Source organism: Chiloscyllium plagiosum, chromosome 39 (genome assembly GCF_004010195.1).
Source record: "Chiloscyllium plagiosum isolate BGI_BamShark_2017 chromosome 39, ASM401019v2, whole genome shotgun sequence".
Classification (NCBI taxonomy): Eukaryota; Metazoa; Chordata; class Chondrichthyes; order Orectolobiformes; family Hemiscylliidae; genus Chiloscyllium; species Chiloscyllium plagiosum.
The window spans coordinates 18,364,033-18,388,088 of record NC_057748.1 but is presented as its reverse complement, the minus strand read 5'-3'; the positions used below and the strand labels follow the sequence as shown (position 1 = coordinate 18,388,088).

Sequence of the window (24,056 nt, the reverse complement as noted above, 5' to 3'; positions counted from 1 at the left end):
ATTTCTTGATCTTAGCATTCGTTCTGGTTATTCATTCGTATGATGTGGCTGGTGGTAATTAAGCATTTATTCCCCATCCCTAATTGCCTTTGAGCCCCCTCCTTGAACCGCTGTAGTCCTTGGCGTGTAGGGACACTCGCAGTGGTGTTAGGGAGGGAGGTCCAGGACTTTGACACAGAGACTTTGAAAGAAAAATGATATATTTTCCAGTCAGGATAGTGAATGGCTTGGAGGGGAACTTGCAGGTGGTGATGCTCCTCTGTATCAATTGCTCTTGTCCTTCGCAGTTGTAGAAGTTGCTGATTTGAAGGTGCTGTTGAAATAGTCTTCATGAGTTTCTGCAGTGAATCGTGCAGCTAATGTACACTACAGTGACTTGGGGCAGCACAGTGCCTCAGTGGTCAGCACTGCTGCCTCACAGCTCCAGGGACCCAGGTTTGATTCCAACCTCGGGCGACTGTCTGTGTGAAGTTTGCACATTCTCCCCGTGTCTGCGTGGGTTTGCTCCGGGTGCTCCAGTTTCCTCCCACCATCCAAAGGTGTGCAGGTCAGGTGAATTGGCCATGCTGAATTGTCCATAGTGTTCAGGGACATGTAGGTTAGGTTCATTAGTCAGGGGTAAATATAGAGTCGGGGAATGGGTCTGGGTGGGTTACTTTTCGGAGGGTCAGTGTGGGCTTGTTGGGCTGCAGGGCCTGTTTCCACTCTGTAAGGATTCTATGATTCTATGACTGTCAATGGTGGAGGGAGTGAATGTTTAAGGTGATGACTGGGACGCCAGTCAACTCATTTTTTTTGTCTTGAATCATGTCAAGTTTCTTGAATGTTGTTGGAGCTGCCCTCATCCAGGCAAGTGGATGCTATTCCATTACACTCCTGACATATATTTTGTAGATGATGGACTTAGTGTTAAGCAACTTTATGTGACAAATGTAAAAATATGAATAGCTGCTACTCAATAATCGCTCATAAATGAGATTGGTTTGGGTGGAGTTGTGGGTGATCTGCTGAAAACAAGGTCCTGAAAATGTGTTCAATGCCTATGTTCTTGAGCTTTCCTAATGAATCCGGTCTAACTGACTTTTCCACCCTTTAATGTAAATTTGATGTGCTTTGCATAGAATCCCAACTATGGGGAAGCATGCCATTCGGCCCCTCAAGTCTGCACCAACCCTCTGAAGAGCATCCCACCCAGACCCACACCCCTGCATTTCCCATGACCAGTCACCTAGCCTGCATATCCCTGGACACTGGGCAATTTGGCATGTCCAATTCACCTAGCCTGCACATCTTTGGACTATGGGAGGAAAAAGTGAGGACTGTAGATGCTGGAGATCAGAGCTGAAAATGTGTTGCTGGAAAAGCACAGCAGGTCAGGCAGCATCCAAGGAACAGGAGAATCGACATTTCGGGCATAAGCCCTTCTTTAGGAACCCAGGGGACTATGGGAGGAAACCAGAGCAACCGGAGGAAACCAATGCAGACACGGGGGGAATTGCAGACTCCACATAGACTGTCGCCCAAGGGTACAAGCAAACCCTGGTTCCTGGTGTTGTGAGGCAGCAGTATTAACCAGTGAGCCACTATGCTGCCTTAAACAGTGGGTTTCTTGTGATATGGAACCCAGGACCAGAAATGTAGTACCTCCTGCAGTGACTTCATCCACATTTGTAACAATCAAATGGTAATCTCAGTGGCAAGAGCTACATTGACTGGGATGCTCCTAAGTTCAAGGTCTTTGTTAAAGCTGCACGGTAGACTATTGTAGAAAATACAGAGGCATGGAATTGTGGGTGATTTAGCGGTTTGGACAAGAAATTTGCTAACTGATAGGCTTCGGATTGGTTTCATAGGTCAGCGCAACATCGAGGGCCAAAGGGCTTGTACTGCGCTATAATGTTCTGTTATATACATAAAGGCCTACGTAAAGCTTTTGGTGGTGGAAAAGCTTGAATTTTCAGAGTAGCAGTGGAACCTGATATTTGTTACACATAGAGGCAAAGCAGTAATATCTTTGGATGGTTAATCCAGGGTGGTCTGGGGACATGGGTACTGCCATGGTAGATGGTGAAATTTCAATTTAATAAAATCTGAAATGAAACATGTGGTGAATGGCAACCATGTAACTATTGTTTTAAGAACACTCTGGTTACTAATGTCCTTTAGGGAATTGAATCTGTCTGCAGATCTGCAACAATGTGGTTAACTCTTAGCTGCCTGCTGAAATATTCTGGAAAGCCAATCTCCAGGGCAATTAGAACATAGAACATAGAACATAGAAGAATACAGCGCAGTACAGTCCCGGCTGCCCCTCTGCTTGCCGTCACTTCCTCTGCTGCTCCCGCTCTTTCTGTGAAGGAGAGAGAAAACAAAACACCGTTGTTAGGATGAGTAACAACTGCTAGCCTTGCAGTGACGGCCGCAGTGACTAATGAGGCCAGTTGACAAGTTTGGCTGACTGAAAATGGATTTGGAATTCAGATACGCAAATGTGCAAAGCTCAGTTATGTGAGATGACTGGAGAGGTTGTCTTTGAGAGTAGAGGAGATTAATGAAAGACTGACCGAAGATGTTCACAACTACAACTAGTTTTGCCATGGTAAGCAGGGAGCAACTGATTCCACTGGCAGGGGGATTGGTAGGTAACAAGGTGTCACAAGCCGAAGGCTGCACCGAAGCAGAGGCCCCTCTATGTAGTTATGAATGTTGGAAGCAGAAGAGCTGAGCCAACTTAGATTGTACTGCCAACTGTTCCAGTTAGATGTGAGAACAGGACACGGGAAGATGGGGCTGACCAAGAGGAGCTTCCCCAGAAGAGTCTGCAGGTCAGGAAAGATCAGAATTGAACTGAAGTCAATTGCCCTGTCGAGTCTTCATTATTAACTTTCAGACATTAGACTTTACCCCTCCCTGACCTTTTACAGTACCTTCTCCCTTCCCAGAGCTAGGAAGCCATACCTGGGGTCTGGGCTGATTTTGCACCAAGCTACCTCCTCGTTTAAGTTCCATAGGTGCAATATCAGCCAGGCATGGCATTCCGCTGCTGGCAGGGCAGTGCATTTGCTGGGGAGGGCTGGGTTACAAAGCGGGGGGGGGCAAGGGAATGGCGGGTACAGAGACACCAGCGGGGACTGGTCGTAATATATTCAGAATGTGTTAAATAACTGCTTTTCTATACAATGTCACACAATAGCTGGAGACTTCTCTGATCAATGAAGTTGTCTGATGCATGTTACAAATGCAAGTGTTAGGCAAAATAAATAGGTAATTTCTTTTAATTGAATGTGAGCTGAAGTATGTTGTCACCACAGGGAATTATTTTCTCCCTCTCTTATTGTTATGTCTCAAAAATCAAGATCTCATGGGTAACCAGTAACTGCTGAACCCCCACTCCAACGAATGGTCATTGCCTTGTGTGAGAGAGAGAGAGAAATGTAAAAGATAGGTTTGGTGGTTCTGGTCATCCATTAACTCAGTCGAACACGCAGCCTAAATATTTTATGTTTGGAACAATCAAAGCACCCCATCATCCACGATGTAAGATAGGTAAATGTTTTAGAGGCTTTACTGAAGTGACTAATTTTATTGTACCAATCATGGGGCATGGGGTTCAGACAATACTTAAGAACTTCCATGTGCTGTTAAACAGGAAGAACCGAAATAAAAGAAACAAATGAGATGCGGGCATTTAGTTTTTGCAAAATATTGTTTAATAGCAGACAATGCTAATATGTCAGACAGAAGCAGCATCCAACGCATTACCTTGGAGAAGCAGAGAGAATGTTTAGAAGTTGAACTTTCACACATACATTGCACCTTTTGCTGTACGGGCTGAAAGTCCCAACTCAGTCTCACACTGTGAAATGAACCATCCTACTGCCTCACAAGGGGTCATAATCCTGTTAAAAGACAATTGGTAAATCTCCAATCCCATTGTGATCGATTACCCTGTAAACAACTTCAGTGTCAAGTATTGTTTAGTAATTAAATTGGTTCAAAACTTCAAAAATATCTCTTACCACAGTAATTTTGAGCTCAATAGATCTCAGTGCTGTAATAGGGACTCCAGACGTAACAGCAATGTACTTGATCCTTAACCATCTGTCAAATAGCCAAACTGAGAAAAGGCTTTTATTCATCAGTGAGGGGCCGAGCAGCATACACGTGTTCTGTCATTACAATGAATACAGTAGTTGTGTGATAGAATGTAGATGTCACGACCATTTTTCACAAAGGGACTGGATAGTACAATTGATTTAAATACATGCCTCCATTTGTTGGCAATGCTCACAATTTGGTAATTAAACAACCAAGTCCTGACAGATTACCTGTGGGATAGGTGGTTCATTAGATGGAGTAGTGGAAAGCAGAGGAGAGTGAATGTCAATGAAGCTTGAAGCACAGTCTAACAATGTTCATTTCAGTCTTCTGCAAAGTGTGCTGCAGGAATAACATCCAAGGAAACAAATGAGCAAGTGCACAATAAAAAACCTATTGGGTTAAGATTAAAAGCTGCGCTGGTCCAGCACTGCAGTTCAGTCCATGCACGCAGTCCCTGCATGGTGAGCTCAATTCTCCACTTATACGTTTTGATTGGCATGGATCCTATGCTGCACTTGTATCCATTAGTGATTGCCTATTCTCACTGCTCCATCAGTGTGCCTCCATCCTCACCATGTTCCCAGTGCACCTGTATCCGCAATGCTCCTTTGGTGCACCTCCACTTTATTCTCAAAGCTGCCTGTGCCTGCCAGTATCCTCTCCAATCCCTTGGTGTACCTGTATCCTCACTGCCCCCACAGCGAGTCTGCCTGTATCTCACTGTTCCCACAGTGTGTCTGCCTGTATCTTACTGCTCCCTCAGTGTGCCTGCCTGTATCCTCACTGCTCCCACATTGTGCCTGCCTGTATCTCACTGCTCCCACAGTGTGCCTGCCTGTATCTCACTGCTCCCGTGGTGTGGCTGCCTGTATCTCAGTGCTCCCACAGTATACCTGCCTATATCTCACAGCTCCCATAGCCTGCCTGCCTGTATCTCACTGCTCTCACAGTGTGCCTGCCTGTATCTCAATGCTCCCACGGTGTGCCTGCCTGTATCCTCACTGCTCCCACATTGTGCCTGCCTGTATCTCACTGCTCCCACAGTGTGCCTGCCTGTATCTCACTGCACCCATAGTGTGCCTGCCTGTATCCTCACTGCTCTCTCAGTGTGCCTGCCTGTATCTCACTGCTCCCACAGTGTGCCTGCCTGTATCCTCACTGCTCTCTCAGTGTGCCTGCCTGTATCTCACAGCTCCCACAGTTGCCTGCCTGTATCCTCACTGCTCCCTCAGTGTGCCTGCCTTTATCTCACTGCTCCCACAGTGTGTCTGCCTGTATCTCACTGCACCCATAGTGTGCCTGCCTGTAACTCACTGCTCCCACAGTGTGCCTGCCTGTATCCTCACTGCTCTCTCAGTGTGCCTGCCTGTATCTCACTGCTCCCACAGTGTGCCTGCCTGTATCCTCACTACTCCCTCAGTGTGGCTGCCTGTATCTCACTGCTCCCTCAGTGTGCCTACCTGTGTCCTCACTGCTCCCTCAGTGTGCCTGTGTCCTCACTGCTCCATCAGTGTGCCTGTGTCCTCACTGCTCCCTCGGTGTGTCTGTGTCCTCACTGCTCCCTCAGTGTGCCTGTATCCTCACTGCTCCCTCAGTGTGCCTGCCTGTATCTCACTGATCCCACAGTGTGGCTGCCTGTGCCTCAGTGCTCCCACAGTGTGCCTGACTGTATCTCTCAGCTCCCACAGTCTGCCTGCCGGTATCTCACTGCTCGCTCTGTGTGCCTGCCTGTATCCTCACTGCTTCCACAGTGTGCCTGCCTGTATCTCACTGCTTCCACAGTGTGCCTGCCTGTATCCTCGCTGCTCCCATGGTGTGCCTGCATGTATCCTCACTGTTCCCACAGTGTGCCTGCCTGTATCCTCGCTACTCCCACAGTGTGCCTGCCTGTATCCTCACTGCTCCTTCAGTGTGGCTGCCTGTATCTCACTGCTCCCACAGTGTGCCTGCTTGTGTCCTCACTGCTCCCTCAGTGTGCCTGTGTCCTCACTGCACCCTCAATGTGCATGTGTCCTCACTGCTCCCTCAGTGTGCCTATATCCACACTGCTCCCTCGGTGTGCCTGTATCATCACTGATCCCTCGGTGTGCCTGTAACCTCACTGCTCCCTCAGTGTGCCTCTATCCTCTCTGCTGCTCCCTCAGTGTGCCTGTATCCTTACTGATCCCTCGGTGTGCCTGTGTCCTCACTGCTCCCTCGTTGTGCCTATATCCTCACTGATCCCTTGGTGTGCTGGTATCCTCACTGCTCCCTCAGTGTGGCTACCTATATCTCACTGCTCCCATGGTGTGCCTGCCTGTATCCTCATTGCTCCCACGGTGTGCCTGTATCCTCACTGATCCCTCGGTGTGCCGGTATCCTCACTGCTCCCTCAGTGTGTCTATATCCTCACTGATCCCTCGGTGTGCCTGTATCCTCACTGCTCCCTTAGCGTGGCTGCCTGTATCTCACTGCTCCCACAGTGTGCCTGTCTGTATCCTCACTGCTCCCACGGTGTGCCTGCCTGTATGCTCACTGCTCCCACGGTGTGCCTGCCTGTATCCTCACTGCTCCCACGGTGTGCCTGCCTGTATCCTCACTGCTCCCTCAGTGTGCCTGCCTGTATCATCGCTGCTCCCTCAGTGTGCCTGCCTGTATCATCGCTGCTCCCACGGTGTGCCTGCCTGTATCCTCACTGCTCACTCGGTGTGCCTGCCTGTATATCACTGCTCCCTCAGTGTGCCTGCCTGTATCCTCACTGCTCCCTCAGTGTGCCTGCCTGTATCCTCACTTCTCCCTCAGTGTGCCTCCCTGTATCCTCACTGCTCACTCTGTGTGCCTGCCTGTATCCTCACTGCTCCCTCAGTGTGCCTGCCTGTATCCTCACTTCTTCCTCAGTGTGCCTCCCTGTATCCTCACTGCTCACTCTGTGTGCCTGCCTGTATCCTCACTGCTCGCTCAGTGTGCCTGCCTGTATCTCACTGCTCCCTCAGTGTGCCTGCATCCTCACTGCTCCCTCAGTGTGCCTGTGTCCTCACTGCTCCCTCAGTGTGTCTGTACCCTCACTGGTCCCTCGGTGTGCCTGTGTCCTCACTGCTCTCTCAGTGTGCCTGTACCCTCACTGGTCCCTCGGTGTGCCTGTGTCCTCACTGATCCCTCAGTCTGCCTGTAACCCCATTGTTCCCTCAGTGTGCCTGTATCCTCACTGCTCCCTCAGTGTTCCTGTATCCTCACTGCTCCCTCAGTGTGCCTGTATCCCCACTGATCCCTCGGTGTGCCTGTATCCCCATTGCTCCCTCAGTGTGCCTGTAACCTCACTGCTCCCTCAGTATGCTTGTGTCTTCACTGCTCCCTCGGTGTGCCTGTATCCTCACTGATCCCTCAGTGTGCCTGCCTGTGTCCTCACTGCTCGCTCGGTGTGCCTGCCTGTATCCTCACTGCACCCTTTCACCGATCCCTCAGCATGCCTGTGTCCTCACTGCTCCCTCAGTGTGCCTGTGTCCTCACTGCTCCCACAGTGTGCTTGCCTGTGTCCTCACTGCTCCCACAGTGTGCCTGTGTCCTCCCTGCTCCCTCAGTGTGCCTGTGTCCTCACTGCTCCCTTGGTGTACCTGTATCCTCACCAATCCCTCAGTGTGCCTGAATCCTCACTGATCCCTCAGTCTGCCTGTATCCTCACAGCTCCCTCAGTGTTCCTGTGTCCTCACTGATCCCTCAGTATGCCCGTGTTCTCACTGCTCCCTCTGTGTGCCAGCATCCTCACTGCTCCCTCAGTGTGCCTGTGTCCTCACTGCTCCCTCAGTGTGCATGTATCCTCACTGATCCCTCATTGTGCCTTTGTCCTCACTGCTCCCTCATTGTGCCTGTACCCTCACTGCTCCCTCAGTGTGCCTGTGTCCTCACTGCTCCCTCAGTGTGCATGTATCGTCACTGCTCCCTCAGTGTTCCTTTGTGTATCCTCACTGATCCTTCTGTGTGCATGTCTGTTTTCATAACTATTCCCTCAGTATACTTGCCTGTATCCTCATTGCTCCCTCACCATGTCAGGTAGGCGTGCTCCTCATCCTGGGCATCATTGTGAGGGGCCAGTGCACAGTGCAATTTTCCATCAAGGTGGAACAAAGCAAATGCTTTATCCTGCTGTTTTGTGCAGTTGCTAGTGGGTGCTCCTCAAAGATTGAATTAATACAGTACTCAGAAATCGGATGTCCATGTCTCCATCTGTGGTAGCCTGATTATGCGTGGATACTGTTCCACAGGGCCCTGATCAGGCACTATATTAGCCACAGATACCTCTGCTTCCTCATAGGCATGGTAGACTTCAAACAATTTTGGTTCTCTTCCCTGTCTCGACTGTAGCTGATCTTCCTTTGCAGGCTGTGCATCACCTGGAACTGGCCGCAAAGAATGGTGATTATTAAGAAGTGCTTTCTGACCATTTTAATCTCATTGATAACCTTAGCCACAATGGCCTTCTTCACCTGACTGGCAGAGCAGAACTCACGCAATGCATAAAGTCACCCACAATCCGAATCAGCTTCTCAGCTAACTCACTGTGTACTTTGGCCAACATTGTTCTGTACCAGAAAAAAACAAAACTCTTATTGATGTTGTAGATTCTATTCACGAACACGACAGGAATGCTTCTGTCGGCTTTTATGCCTGGCATCAGATGGCAATGTGTTAGACGCTGTTCTCCACGCTGTCACTTAGTGAATCGACACTGTCTTCTCTTGCCTTTAGCCAAGCGTTCAGAGTCCAGATGTCTCTAAGGGTGACAGTTTTATTGAAAGCTGCTTATTCTCAATCCCAGTCTCGCCTACTGTTCCCCTTCACCTATTCTTCTTGGCTTAGCTGGAGTTTCCTGGCATAGAGGTGTAAGTGCTCTGAGGGCTGGTTATGGCCAGTGAGGAGGAAATGGTTAGAAGTGATGCAAAGCCTGTTGCACTTCATATATCTCATCATCATGAAGGTCTCACAGTCAGTTGCAAGAAACCCGAGAGGTAATGCAAAAAATCAGTCAGAGCCATCCCGTCAGCAAATGTTCCCTCCCTGAGCCCCAGCAAGTCCTTCCTTTGCCAATCTCCAGTGAGAGTGTGATGGATGACAGCTACAGGAAGGGAGATACAGTCAGGAAGATGGGTTACCCCCAGGAAAGGAGAGGGAGGCAGGTAATACAGGAGTTTCCTGTGGCTGTCCCCATCTGCTTTGGAAAATGTAGGGGGTGATGGACTCTCAGGAGAATGTAGCACAAACAGGCAAGTTTCTGATACCAAGACTGGCTCTAAGGTAACGAGGGATATGTCAGGTTCCAAGCAATCGATGGTGATGGGGGACTCTCTAGTCAGTGGTACAGACAGATGTTTCTGCAGCTGGCAGCAAGACATCAGAATGGTGTATTGTCTCCCTGGTGCCAAGATCAAGCATATCTCAGAGAGGGTGCAGAATGTTCTCAAAGGGGAGAGGGACCAGCAGGATGTCATTGTGCACATTGGAACTAATAACATAACAAGGGAAAAGAATGAGATTTTAGAAAGTTTGACAGGAATTTAAAAAGGAGTTCCTCAAGCTAGTGATGGGAGGAATAGGAGGATAGAGTAGATGAGTGCGTGGCTGAGGAGCTGGTGCAGAGGATTTTTGGATCATTAGAATCTTTTCTGGGGTAGAAGTGACCTGTATAAGAAGGATGGATTGCACCTGAATTGGAAGGGGACTAATATACTGGCAGGAACATTTGCTCAGGAGGATTTAAACTAGTAATGTGGGGGGTGAGGGTGACTCGGGGAAATACTGAGGAAAGAAAACAGTCTGAGACTGGTTCAGTTGGGAAAAGGAGCAAGTCAAACAGTCAGGGCAGGTAGAAACAAAGCAGAGAATGAGGTAGGACTGATCAATTGCATTTATTTCGATGCAAGGGGCCTAACAGGGAAGGCAGATGAACTCAGGGCGTGGTTAGGAACATGGGACTGGGATATCATAGTAATTACAGAAACATGGCTCAAGGATAGGCAGGACTGGCAGCTTAATGTTCCAGGATACAAATGCTACAGGAAGGATAGAAGGGGGTGCAGGAGAGGATGATGAGTGGAATTTATGATAAGGGATAACATTGCGACTGTACTTAGGGAGGATATTCCTGGTAATACATCCAGGAAGTTATTTGGGTGGAACTGAGAAATAAGAAAGGGATGGTCACCTTATTGGGATTGCATTATAGACCCTCTAATAGACAGCGGGAAATTGAGAAACAAATTTGTAAGGAGATTTCAATTATTTATAAGAATAATAGGGTGGTTTTGATAGAGGATTTTAACTTTCCAAACATAGGGAGCAGTGTTAAAGGTTTAGATGGAGACGGATTTGTTGAGTGTTTACAAGACAATTTTCTGATTCAGTATGTGGATGTACCTTCTCGAGAAGGTGCAAACCTTGACCTACTCTTGGGAAATAAGGCAGGGCAGGTGTCAGTGGGGGAGCACTTTGGGACCAGCGACCATAATTGTATTATTTTAAAATAGTGATGGAAAAGGATAGACTGGATCTAAAATTAAAACTTCTAAGTTGGAGGAAGGCCAATTTTGATGGTATTAGGCAAAAACTTTCAAAAGTTGATTGGGGGCAGATGTTCGCAGGTAAAGGGACAGCTGGAAAATGGGAAGTCTTCAAAAATGTGATAACGTGATTCCAGAGACAGTATATTCCTGTTAGGGTGAAAGGCAAGGCTGGTAGGTGTAGGACTAGGTGGATGACTAGAGCAGTTGAGGTTTTGGTCAAGAAAAAGAACTACATGTCAGGTATAGACAGCAGAGATCAAGTGAATCCTTAGAGTATAAAGACAGTAGGAGTATAATTAAGAGGAAAATCAGAAGGGCAAAAAGGGGACATGAGAAAGCTTTGGCAAATAGGGTTAAGGAGAATCCAAAGGGATTTTACAAATACATTAACGATAAAAGGGTAACTAGGGAGAGGATAGGGCCCCTCAAAGATCAACAAGGCAGCCTATGTGTGGAACTGCAGGAGATGGGGGAGATACTAAACAAGTATTTTGCATCAGTGTTTGCTGTAGAGAAGGACATGGAGGATATAGAATGTGGGGAAATAGATGGTGACATCGTGAAAAATGTTCATATTACACAGGAGGAGATGCGGGACGTCTTACAACTCATAAAGGTGGATAAATCCCCAGGATCTGATCAGGTGTACTCTAGAACTCTGTGGGAACCGAGGGAAGTGATGCTGGGCCCCTTGCTGAGATATCTGTATCATCGATAGTCACAGGTGAGGTGCCAGAAGACTGGAGGTTGGCTAACATAGTGCCACTATTTAAGAAAGATGGTAAGGAAAAGCCAGGGAGCTATAGACCAGTGAGCCTGACATCAGTGTTGGGCAAGTTGTTGGAGGGAATCCTGAGGGACCGGATTTACATTTATTTGTAAAGGCAAGGACTGATGAGGGATAGTCAACATGACTTTGTGCATGGGAAATCATGTCTCTCTAACTTGACTGAGTTTTCTGAAGAAGTAACAGAGAGGATTGATGAAGGCAGAGCAGTGGATGTGATCTATATGGACTTCAGTAAGGCATTCAACAAGGTTCCTCATGGGTGACTGGTTAGCAAGGTTAGATCACATGAAATATAGGGAGAACTAGCCATTTGGATATCAAACTGGTTCGAAGATAGAAGACAGGGTGGTGGGTAGAGGGTTGTTTTTCAGACTGGAGGCCTGTGACCAATGGAGTGCACAAGGATCAGTGCTGGATCCACTTCTTTTGATCATTTATATAAATGATTTGGATGTGTACATAGGAGGTATAGTTAGTAAGTTTGTAGATGACACCAAAATTAGAGATGTAGTGGACAGCGAGGAAGTACAACGGGATTTTGATCAGATGGGCCAAATGGCTGAGGAGTGGCAGATGGAATTTAATTTAGATAAATGTTAGATGCTGCATCTTGAAAGGCAAGTCAAATCAGGACTTATACACTTAATGGTAAGGTCTGGGGAGTGTTGCTGAACAAAGAGATCTTCGAGTGCAGGTTCATAGCTCCTTGAAAGTAGAGTTGCAGGTAGATAGGATAGTGAAGAAGACATTTAATATGCTTTCCTTTATTGGCCAGACCATTGAGTGTAGGAGTTGGGAGGTCATCTTGCGGCTCTACAGGACATGGTTAGGTCACTTTTGGAATATTGCGTGCAATTCTGGTCTCCCTGCTATCAGAAGGATGTTGTGAAAGTTGAAAGGGTTCAGAAAAGATTTGCAAGGATGTTGCCAGGGTTGGATGGTTTGAACTATAGTGAGAGGCTGAATAGGTTGGGGCTGTTTTCCCTGGAACGTTGGAGGCTGACCTTATAGAGGTTTATAAAATCATGGAGAGAGTAAATAGGTGGGTGAGTTCAGAACTGGATGGCATAGGTTTAGGGTAAGTGGGGGAACATTTAAAAGGGACCCTAGGGGCAACGTTTTCATGCAAAGGGTTGTGGATGTATGGAATGAGTTGCTGGAGGAAGTGGTGGAGGCTGGTATAATTACAATATTTAAAAGGCATCTGGATGGGTATATGAATAGAAAAGGTTTAGTGGGATATGGGCCAAGTGCTGGCAAATGGGACTAAATTAGTTTCGGATATCTGGTCGGCATGGAAGAGTTGGACCAAAGGGTCTGTTTCCATGTTGTATATTTCTATGACTCTATGATGTTGAACTAGCCAGCCTCAAGAATATTTTCATCATAATGGACATCATTTCTGTCAGCATTAACTTGTTCACTCACTTATTTTTCCAGTTTTTCAAACGCATTTATCTTTTGTTAAAACAAACGGAGAAAGATAATATCTTGGCAAATCAGCCACCAGCATCAGAGCTGAGGGCATTTATAAAGACGATAAGCTGAGGCAAAACTCTCTTTCATTTGGACGAATGTGGATCAGTAAATGAACGATGTCACATACTTGTTAAAGGCTAGTAGTCACTGACTAAACTTGACTGAGACTTTTCACAATATATTGGAGAGGATTGATAAACGTTGTGCAGTCCATGTCAATGTGTAGGCATTGAATAGGACACCACACAACAAATTTGTTCACATAACAGAAACTCATGAAATTAAAGGGGCAGTGATACCATGCATACAGCAAGATAGAAAACAGAGAGCAATGGGATATTGTTTTCCAAATCAGAGGAACATGTACAAGATTGTTTCTAGGGTTTCAGCTTCCTGTTTTTTTTTTGCTTTAATGATCTTAATTTGAGTACAGAGGAGGTCATTTTTGCAGAGTTTGTGGATGACACCCTATTAGTGTAATACATGCTGAGGAGGAAAGTGACAGATGGGCTGATAAAATATAATGGAAAGGAAAAATGAGGAAAAGCAAAATACAAATTAAATGGTACAGTTTTAGTGGACTGCAGGAACAGAGGGGTATCCACCTAGTGAACATGACAGGTTCACTCTCTTTTCCCTTGTCATGCACCTTTTATCCCTCCATCATGTAAAAGGACTGTGAGCCATTTTTTAGGAATGCAGAGTTATCAGTCATTGATTACCTTGCTGCTGTCTTCTCTTAGTTGTGGTGGAAGACTATGTGCAGACCTAAACATGGCTAAATAACATGTTGAAATGGAACAGCGAAAGAGACCTGAATTTCCATCCTAGAAAGCAAAGACTTCAGATGTAATTGGCTTTAAGAATTGCAGCATCAAGTACAAATCCCTGGTTCGACCTCAGCTGGAGTATTGTATTTAATTTTACACTTTAGGAAGAGCGTGGAGTCTTGAAGAGTTTATAGAGGAGATTTACTACAATGGTCCCAAGCTTCCATACACGCATCACCCACTGCGTGAAAAAGTTGCCTCTTGGGTCTCCCTTTAAATCTTTCCCCTCTCCCGTTAAACACTATGGCCTCTAAGTTTGGACTCCCTTACCCTAGGGAAAAGACCTTAACTATTCATCCTATCCATGCCCCTCATGATTTTATAAACTTATATACGGTCACCTCTCAGCTTCTGCCACTCCAGGGAAAATAGCCCTAGCATATTCAGCTTCTCCCTAAAGCTCAAACCAGGGTGAGACAAGATTTGATAGTGGCGTTCGAAAAGAGAGGAGACTCTTGATTGAGTAGACAAGGAAAGACTGTTTCTACTGGCAAAAGGGAGTTCAATAACTGCGGCATTCTAGTATGAAAATTCACAAAACAATTAATGGAGAATATGCAATACTTCTGTACTGTGTTACCTGAAAGGCTGTTAGAAGTAGATTCTGTAGTAACTTTCACAAGGGAGCTGGATAAATACTTGATGTAGAAAGATTTGTCAGGTAATGGAGAAAGAGTAGGGTACAGAAATTGTTGCATTGCTCTTACAGTGAGCTAACATAGCATGCTGGTCTGAATGGCTTTCTTCGATGCTGTATGATTCCACTCCTATCCCCATGTACAATCAACCGGGAATTTGACACATAATGTTTCTCCTGGGGAATGCTAATGACTGCACACTGCGATCCTCATTTGATAGGATCGAATCAGGGTTGTTACGGTACCGTTAATCAAACATCCATCCATTCTAATGCCATTTTTCACCACTTGGCCCATAGCCTTTTATGCTATGGGATTTCAAGTGTTCGTCTTAAATGCCTTGAGTGTTCTTGCCTCTACCACCCTTTTAGGCAGTGAGATCCTGATACTCTCAACCCGCTGGGTGAAATATTTTTCCTGAAATCCCCTCTGAGCCTCCTGCTTCTTATCTTAAAACTGTGCCCCCAGTTATTGATGCTTCTACAAAGGCGAAAGGTTTCTCCCCAGCTACTCTGTCTATGCTGCTCAAAACTCAATCAGAAGTGCCCCCCTCCAAAGCCTTTTCTACTCTAAGAAAAACAACCTGGCTTATCTAGTCCCTGTTCATTGCTGAATCACACTAGCTCAGGCAACACCCTTATGAATCTTGTCTGCACCCTCTCGATACAATCAGTTCTTCTTTTGTGTGGTAAGCAGAACTACACACAGCACTCCAGCTGTGGCCTAACTAATGTTACATACAGCTCCACCATAACCTCCCTGTTCTTGTATTCAGTACCTTGACTAATAAAGGCAAGTATCTCTTATGCCTTCTTAACGATCTTAGCTACCTATCCTGCTGCCTTCAAGGATCAACAAGCATGCACACTAAGGTCCCTCTGATCCTCTGTACTTGCTAGTGTCCTACCATTTAACATTAACTCCTTTGCCTAGTTAGTCCTCCCAAAATGCACCACGACACATTTTCAGGATTAACTTTCATTAGCTCCATCTCAGCCCATCTAATCAGTCTGATTGTCATCCTGTAACTAAGGCTTTTCTGCTCACTGTTTACATCACCACCAATTTTCATGTTGTCTACGGATTTGATGATTAAACCTCATACGTCCATATATCTAGATCAGTAATACACACAATAATCAGCACAGGACTCAGCACTGATTCCTGTGTTACACCACAGGACACAAGCTTCCAAACACACCCTTTGACCGTCACCCTCTTCCTCCTGCCACAAAGTTAGCTTCGGATCCAATTTGCCATGTTGGCTTGGATCCTATGGGTTCTCAGCTTCCTAAAGCAGTCTGCCATTTGCGACCTTGCCAAAAGTGTCAAAACTGAAGGTAGACTACATCAGCTGCACCAGCCTCACTTACCCACCCAATCACCACCTTGAAGCATTCAATAACATTTGTGAGGCATGATCTCTCCCTTAATAGCTATGCTGACTATAGTTAAGTTGGGGAAGTATGCAAGAAAATTTGGGTGCACAATCAGCATCTCCGAACAGAGTGAGCTGCACTGCCTTGTGCTCTAGATCACAACCACCTTAATTTTTTTGATTATAACCTGTGCCTTTGATCAAGCTTTTTGTCTAATGTGCTATTATGTACACATAAGATTTATTATCAAATTCTGTTTTATAATTCTCTTGTCAAGCATGATGTTAAAGACAGCATACAAATGAAAGTTGTTTACTGCACTGAATAAAGAATTGTCTGTTCCTCTTCTGTCTGTCTCTCAAACAGATGAAGGGTGCATGGTATGGTACGACAGTGAGCCAGTTGTTCACCCAAGGTTCCACGCAGACTACATGCAGCCCCTTATAGCTATTAAGATGCAGAGCAACAACACAGTCCAACCAGTTCAGAAACTTGTTCAATATCTACGACTCATTAAGTCCGACGCAGAGGTAGAACTCATGAAAACAGCTGCAAAGGTCACCTCCAAGGTAGGTTATTTTGTAACAGGGCATTGGGAGTGAGTTATGAGAGGGGAATATGTCGAATTTAGGGATACAAGTCGGCCATTTGGCCCTTTGATCCTGCTCCACCATTCAATTGTGATATCAACTCCAGTTTCCATTTGGGGGAGGATCCCAAAATTAGGTACCACAAATATAAGATCACAGAATGTATTTTTGTACACGTTAACCATAGTTTCCTTTTTCCTTATAGGATCCCATATGCTTTATTAACTACTTACTCAATCTCCATCACCACTTTCAATCATTTGTGCACACGCAAAATTTCTGTCTCCACCCCTTGTGTCCTTTATTTTACATTCCCTCTTCTTGTTCTTCCTATCAAAATGAATTTTTCATAACTCTGCGTGTTATTTCATTTGTCACTTGTCTGTCCATTCACCAGCTTGTCTTTGTCCTCTTGAGGTTTATGACTATCCTGCTTGCAGTTCACAAGACTTCATTGTTTTGTGTTATCAACAAACTTTGAAATTGTACTCAAGTTAAAGTCATTAATGTACATGAAGAGAAGCATGGGTTCAAAAACCAACCCCGTTCCTAAGTCAGGGCAACTGAGACCAAATGCCATGCTTCCACTGCCATCACAACTAACTCACCACAGCCTTGAATCTTGCTGGTCTACCTGGCTCACCCTCTCAATGAGCAGAAGATAATCTTTTGCTTCGGCAGCAAATCAGCATGAAACCCAGTGTTTGGGCTGCCATCGGTCACAAAGCAACATTAACTTGATGGGATACAGCAGTTGTCACCATGTTAGTTCTGTTGCAGATTGGGAGTTTTAATACTGCTTTGAGTCTTGGTTGACACCCCACCTCACTATAAAGGACAGTGGCTTCCACATATCTCTCCAGTAGACTTCTAAAGTGTAGGTGTGGCAAGAGATCGCATGGAGTCAGAATCCCAGGCATGAGCTATATGCAGAAAAAGATCTGTGCAGCGGAACAAGTAGGCCTGAGGCCTGATTAAGACTGAACTTTGGACCTCATCAAAGGTAGACTTCTTTTAAAATCTGTTCACGGAATGAGGGCATCGCTGATTAAGCCATCATTTATTGCCCATTCCTAATTGCCTAGAGGACGGTTAAGGGTCAACCACATTGCTGTGGTTCTGGAGTCAGATTTAGGCCAGACCAGGTAAGGACAGCAGATTTCCTTCCTGAAAAGACATTAGTGAATGAGATGGACAACCAGTACCTGCTGGATGTCCCTGGGTACCTCACTGGTGAACAACATGAATTTTCTTTGACTGTGTTTGAAGATGAGAGAATACTGTCAGGATGAGACCTTGGAGTTTGGGTTGCAAGTGCTGTGATCCACAATAGTTCTGGATTCAGTGGGACCCCAAGAAGTGAGACTCTTTTGTAAGAAACTTATGTGTTTGGTTGTAGCCTTCAATACTCTTTTAAAGTCTTGCCAGTCAGGCTGAATGGAGATGTGGATGCCCTGAGCACAGACCTGGTTTCAGCACCATTTAGGGTAGCCCACTGTAAGGGTAGAACTCCTTAAACCAGGCAATAAACGTCTTGTTAACATATACAAGGGATGAGCATATTTTAGCCATCTGTCTGGAATACATAAAAATGCATCCCACAATTTCAAAGTGGAACCAATTGCTGTGAAATCAATGGGGAGGGTTTCTGCCCACATAACATATAGGAAGTATTTAGATATGCATTTACAATGTCAAAGCATACAAGGCTATGGGCCAAGTACTGATAAATGGGATTAGAATAGTTAGGTGGTTGCACTTGATTGGCCAAAGGAACATTTCCTGTGCTGTCAATCTCTGTGACTCCATGGATTAGGCTGCTGAATAAGTATCCTTTAAGCTTGGGAGAAGGGGACAGTGTGTGCCAGTTTCGCTGCTGATGAGTCTCAAAAGTGTGTGTACTCATCCCAGTACTTCCAGTTTTGTAATTGTGTTGTAGTTGGACTGCATTTTGTACAAATTTTGCAGATTGCTAAGGAGCTGATACAAGGCTGGCTGTTTATTTTCAGGCATTCATAAGCACAATGTTCTCAACCAAGGCTCCAGTTGACGAGGCCTATCTTTATGCAAAGGTAAGCAACAAAGTATGGATGCTTTCATAAACAGAAGCAGCCAAACCTACATGGAGTAATATAACAATAAGTACGGGTGTCTTAGTAAATGTATTGAATCCGAGAGGGAGGGCAGCAGAGATTCACAACTGTGACTCCTGAGAGAATGGGACTTTTTCTCTGGAGTTTAGAGGAGTAAAAAGTGATCTTATTGAAGCTTAGAAAATCCTTAAAGAGATAGAAAAAGTATATGAAGAAAGGATATTTCCTCCTGGCTGTGGTCTAGAGCCAGGAGACAGTGTCTTAGAATAAAAGAACGGTCATTTAACACTAAGTGAGGAGGACATTTTTTATGCAGAGGGTGATGAATCTTTGGAATTATTCATCTGCCGGAGCAGGGGAAGCTCTGTCATTCAATCAGTTCAACACAAGGATTGATAAACCTCTGGTTATTAATGGTTATAAAGAGTATGGGGATTGATTGTGCTGGAATATGGTGTTGAGGCAGATGATCGACCATGACCTTTTATGGCAACGTAGGCTTGAGGGGCTGAATGGCCTACTCCTGCTCCTAAACCAAAAAAGTGAGAGTTAACATAGGATTGTGTACTGTGCCTTGATTTCCATACATTAAGCACAGCTAAAGAGCATAAAAACTGAACCACCAAGATAATAACAGAGGGGAAATGAAGTGGCTAATGTAGAGAAAAATTACAAAAGCTTGGAATCAGTGATGTGGTGAGCCAAGGTATTACATCATGATCTGATCCCCGGAGATAGGTTGTCACCTTGAAATATGGTTCTTTTATTGTATATTGTGTACACTTGTATACATAAGGGAGTGTTTGACTCTCCACTGCAGGTTTACCATTGATAGACTCCCCACGTTATACTTAATGAGGTGTTACAATTTTGTTTCAGGTAAATGTATGTTATCTGCTTGTTATACTGAAAGTGCAGGAATACAATCCCGAAATGCGTTTGCTTTCTGTATAATGTAGATGAAACACATCAGGGAGTAATCTTTCATAACATGCCGTTCCGTAACACTTCTCAATTTTAGTTTGACTTCGAGTGTCGAGCTCATGGGGCGGACCTCTTGGCCTACCCTCCGGTGGTAGCTGGCGGCAATCGCTCCAATACACTGCATTATGTGAAAAATAACCAAATGGTTAAGGTAAGAATGTAGTCATTCCTTATTACTGGGGTCAGAATATTTGCTTTATCCTAAGGGCTATTCTTGAGATTTCTAAAGGGTTACTTTTTGATTTTCAGAGGCTGCTTTTTCATTCTCACTAACTCCTTCATTAGGTGGGAAGCAGACACATACCTATATTACCTTCTGTGTTTGTGTTTACATGTGGAGTACTTGGGAGTCACAGAAACAGAATTAGAAGAATTCAATAGTATCCTCAATAATGATCAACCCTCCAATATACATAAAGCCACAGCACACAAGGAAGGCTTACATTTCCGAGTTTTTAAATTGGCACAAGACAACAAAAGTTAGCAACAACACACACCTGATGATATAGCTGATTAATTTGCAACAAATTTATTACCTGTAACTTCAAGTGTCCAGTTAACTAGTTATTGACAGGTTGTCTTCACAGCCTCCTTCCCTCTCCCTTTTGTAGTCACTGCTTTCACTCCTGCCCCTTTTTAGCCACTCACATCTCACCTTGCCTGAAACACTCCTGCTTCTACTAGCCTCAGTCATTCATTGCTGTGTCTCACCTTTTCACTGCTCCTACAAGCCAGGGGCTGTTTGCTTGCTGCGCTTGTTGCTGATATGCTCACCACTGGGGAGAAACAGCCTGTGATTGTAGGAACAGTTCCTATCTAAATTTCTCAGTCACCATGATTAATCTCTCCCAAGCAATTTGATTACTTCGGAGCAGAACTCACTTGCCATTCCCTTCTACTTTGATGCTGATGAAACAGAAGGGTAAATGTGCACCTGCCATTGATCAGTGGTTACATATTGAGGAATTTCTGGTGATATCTCCAAGGTAAGGCTTTTGTTGGCTCCTGGGCTGGCAGCTCCCTCCTTTACTATACAACTCCATCCTTCAGTGTCGGGAAAATGGTGGCATCATGGTAATGTCGCTGAACTAATAAATCCAGAACTCCAGCTAATGGTCTGGAAATGTGGCTTCTTCATTGGTTACATTTGAATTCAATAAAAATCTAGAATAAAAGTTCTCCTCGTCGTGACCACATAACCACTTTCGATGGTCGTCAAAACCTATCTGTTTCACTAATGTCCTTTAGAGAAGGAAATCTGCCATCCTTACCAGGCCTGGCCTATTCATGGCCCAGATTCAAAGCCACGGGGTTGAATCTTAACTGTTCTTTTGTTAATAAATGCCAGTTGAGGCAGTGACACCCAACTCCCGTGAACAAATGAAAAATCTCGAGTTTCTCTAATCATTCAAATGGACATTTTGGCTGGTCCTCCAAACCCAAGCTCATCACTTTCTTCATCCTTTAACCTTTTCTTGTTATGCTCATCAAATGATGCCCCTTTGACAAAATATTTGGTCACCTGTCCTAACTCTCCTCATGAGGCTCAAACAAAGTTTGTTTGACAACACTCCTATGAAATGCCTTGGGACACTTAACCACAACAAAAATACTGTATAAATGAAACTAATTATTGTAAGACAAGTTGCATAAACTAGTCTTATATTTCCTTGAGTGGAAATGGAAGTTTCAGGGCTAATCTAATTGAAGTATTTAAGATGATTAAAAGAATTGGAGTGGGTGCTTTAACAATGTGAACTTTTACATGTGTGTTGTATCCCAGAACGAATGGTGATGGTAGAGGCTTTGATGTTCTTTGTATGATGTGGCTGAACAGGAATCTAACCTGCTCTTATCACTTGCATGGGGTGGGGGGGTGGATTTGGGTTGTGTTGTGCATTGGCAAAGGGGGAGAGGTGGAATAGAGGTTGGGGGAAATGTTTGGGTGGGATGCTCCTCAAAGCAAAATGTGTGGATACAATGGGCTGAATAGCATGCTTCCAAGCTGCTGGGATGCTATGATCTACAGAAGAAATATTTCTGCTGATGGGGTAGCCTACAACGTAGAGACCTAACTTTAAAGGTAGAATGGCCCATACAAGAATGACATTAAAAAGCGATTCTTCACACAAAGTGTAGTAGAAGTCTGGAAATCTCTATTTCAGAATTGCTGTTGAGGCTGAGTGCTAATTGAAACTTTAAATTTTTTTTTATTGAGCAAGGTTGTTAGGGTTACAGATTCAAGGTGGGTTGGGATACACGTCTAGTGGAATGACAGAAAAGGTATGAGATGCTTGTGGCCTTACCTTACTCCTTTATTAACTCACTGACTTCACTCTCTTCCCAGGATGGCGAGATGGTGTTATTGGATGGCGGCTGTGAGTATTCCGGCTATGTCAGTGATGTCACTCGAGTCTGGCCTGTCAATGGAAGGTGAGCCACAGAGTTTGGATCCACCCACTAACCCCACCCTCCCAACAGCCACATTATTTTAATATCGTGATCACCATTTTTCTTAGCATTCTTTGAGAAAGGATTCCCTCACATGATGTTTCAACTTCAGCCACTTAAAACCTGCGTAAACGGAAATTGGGTCTTTATGCCAGTCCTGAACATGCCTGCATCCAACATGAACACACATACAGTATAAGGCTTTGGGCATGTCCACCATCTCAGGTAACTGTCAGTAATCTCATGGCATCATTTTGAAGAAAAAGAAGAGGGAGGTCTCCCCAATTCTGGGCAATATCAGTCCCTCCACTAACATCACTCGAATATGAGGATTGTTGTTTGTGGAATCTTGTTGTGAACAAATTAGTTGTTGTTTTTCTTGCATTACAATGATGACTATGCTTCATAGTGTTTTTAATTGTTTGTAAAAGTGCCCTGGAACATCTTGAGGCTATGCAAGATGCAGTATAAAGGTCAGACTTTATTTACTTGATGCTAGGTTAACTGAGTAATGGAGAACTTGGAGTTTTTTTTTGCAATATGGCTGAAGACCATTTTAATGTTTGTTTAAAGGTGCACAATTAGTTCATTCCCCCTGCAAAGGTTCTTAAACTTCATCAGATATTGCTCCCATGTCAGAGTCGTTGCATTATAGAGATGTACAGCACAAAAACAGACCCTTTGGTCAAACCCATCCATGCTGACCAGATATCCTAAATTAATCTAGTCCCATTTGCCAGCACTTGACCTATATCCCTCTAAACCCTTCCTATTTATGTACCCATCCAGGTGTCTTTTTTTATAATATATTTTTATTAAGAAAAAATAGATTTTTAAATATTACAACAATGCAATTCAAAACAGTACAAAAATAGTACAAAACTAAACCCAAATAATAAAAAGAATTCCCCAGCCCACCCTCCTATACGAATGTATAAACATATATAGAGAAGACTCATGAAACACAATCGTTACGGCTATATAAAAGCCCTTGTTAGTGTGGCAGATAAACCTGTGTCTAGGTATTTCAAAAAGGGTTGCCATGTCTTGTAAAAATTCTCAGTTTTGTGGTGTACCATATTTGTGAGAAATCCAGGGGAATATGCTCCATAACAATCTTCCGCCAACCCGACAGGCCTGGGGTTTTTCTGATAGCCAACCTAGCAAGATATTCTTCCTTGCACAGAACGTAGGAATATTGAAAAGTTTTTTCTTATGCGCGTCTGCAGGAACTACAATGGGTAGGCCCAAAAGCAGAGAAAAAGGTCCTTCTCCACCCCTACACATAAAATCCTCTCCATTGCACCCACCATAGTGCTCCAATATGTTAGAAGCCTGTCACAAGACCAAAGACAATGGGTAAGAGTGCCCGTGCAGATCTTGCACTTGGGACGTGCTGAAGATACCCCGGTTTACATTTTGACAAACAGTCTGGGGTTAAGTGGACCCTGTGGAGAATCTTCAACTATAAAGTATGGGTCCTATTGCAAATTGATATCTTCGTTGCATTCTCCCAAATATCCTCCCATGCCTCTGAAGAAACTTCAACACCCAGCTCTCTTTCCCACATCTTACAGACTCATCTGAGGTGGCACTCCCCAATTGGTGATATAAAGTACTGACAGAGAGTGTACTCTTAGCCCTTAGTACCCCTCTTTCTATGTCAGATTTGTAGGGATCAGTCAAAAGTGTGGTTTGTTTTGAATAAAATCCCTAACTTGAAAAAAAACAAAAGAGGTCTCTATTAGGTAACTTGTACTTCCGTACTAACTGATCGAAGGACATCATTACATCTCCCTCAAATAAATCACCCATGCAAGATATACCCCTAGCTGCCCAACGTTTAAGTCCTGAATCTATCATACCCGGTTGAAAACCTGGCATAACTACTAAAGGTGTAAACAAAGATGTTTTGCCAATATTACCTTCCCTCTGCCGAATTACCCTCCATGCTTTAATTGTATTGATGACTATTGGGTTATGACAATATTCCCTAAATGTCCTTACCTTGTCCAAAAACAGCAAACTGGTAAGGGGGCACCTTGCCTGGGAGGCTTCGATATCTAGCCATATTGAAAGAGGGTTCCCACAAACCCAATCACTCACATATGTCAAAAGCGAGCTTAATTGGTAATTTTTAATGTCCGGAAGGTCTACTCCCCCCAATCTGTGAGGCAACTGCAGTTTG

At 44.6% G+C, this 24,056-nt stretch overlaps 1 protein-coding gene across 2 annotated transcripts in view; it reads left to right on the top strand.

Moving 5' to 3' along the window:
• xpnpep3 (X-prolyl aminopeptidase 3, mitochondrial) overlaps positions 1-24,056 on the top strand; it is a 40,481-nt gene that overhangs the window by 3,491 nt on the left and 12,934 nt on the right. For both annotated transcript variants that reach the window (XM_043679910.1, XM_043679911.1), the window contains exons 4-7: positions 16,117-16,319; positions 18,350-18,412; positions 19,455-19,568; positions 21,765-21,850. In XM_043679910.1, the coding sequence (XP_043535845.1) occupies positions 16,117-16,319; positions 18,350-18,412; positions 19,455-19,568; positions 21,765-21,850 (466 nt within the window). The remainder of the gene's footprint in view (positions 1-16,116; positions 16,320-18,349; positions 18,413-19,454; positions 19,569-21,764; positions 21,851-24,056) is intronic.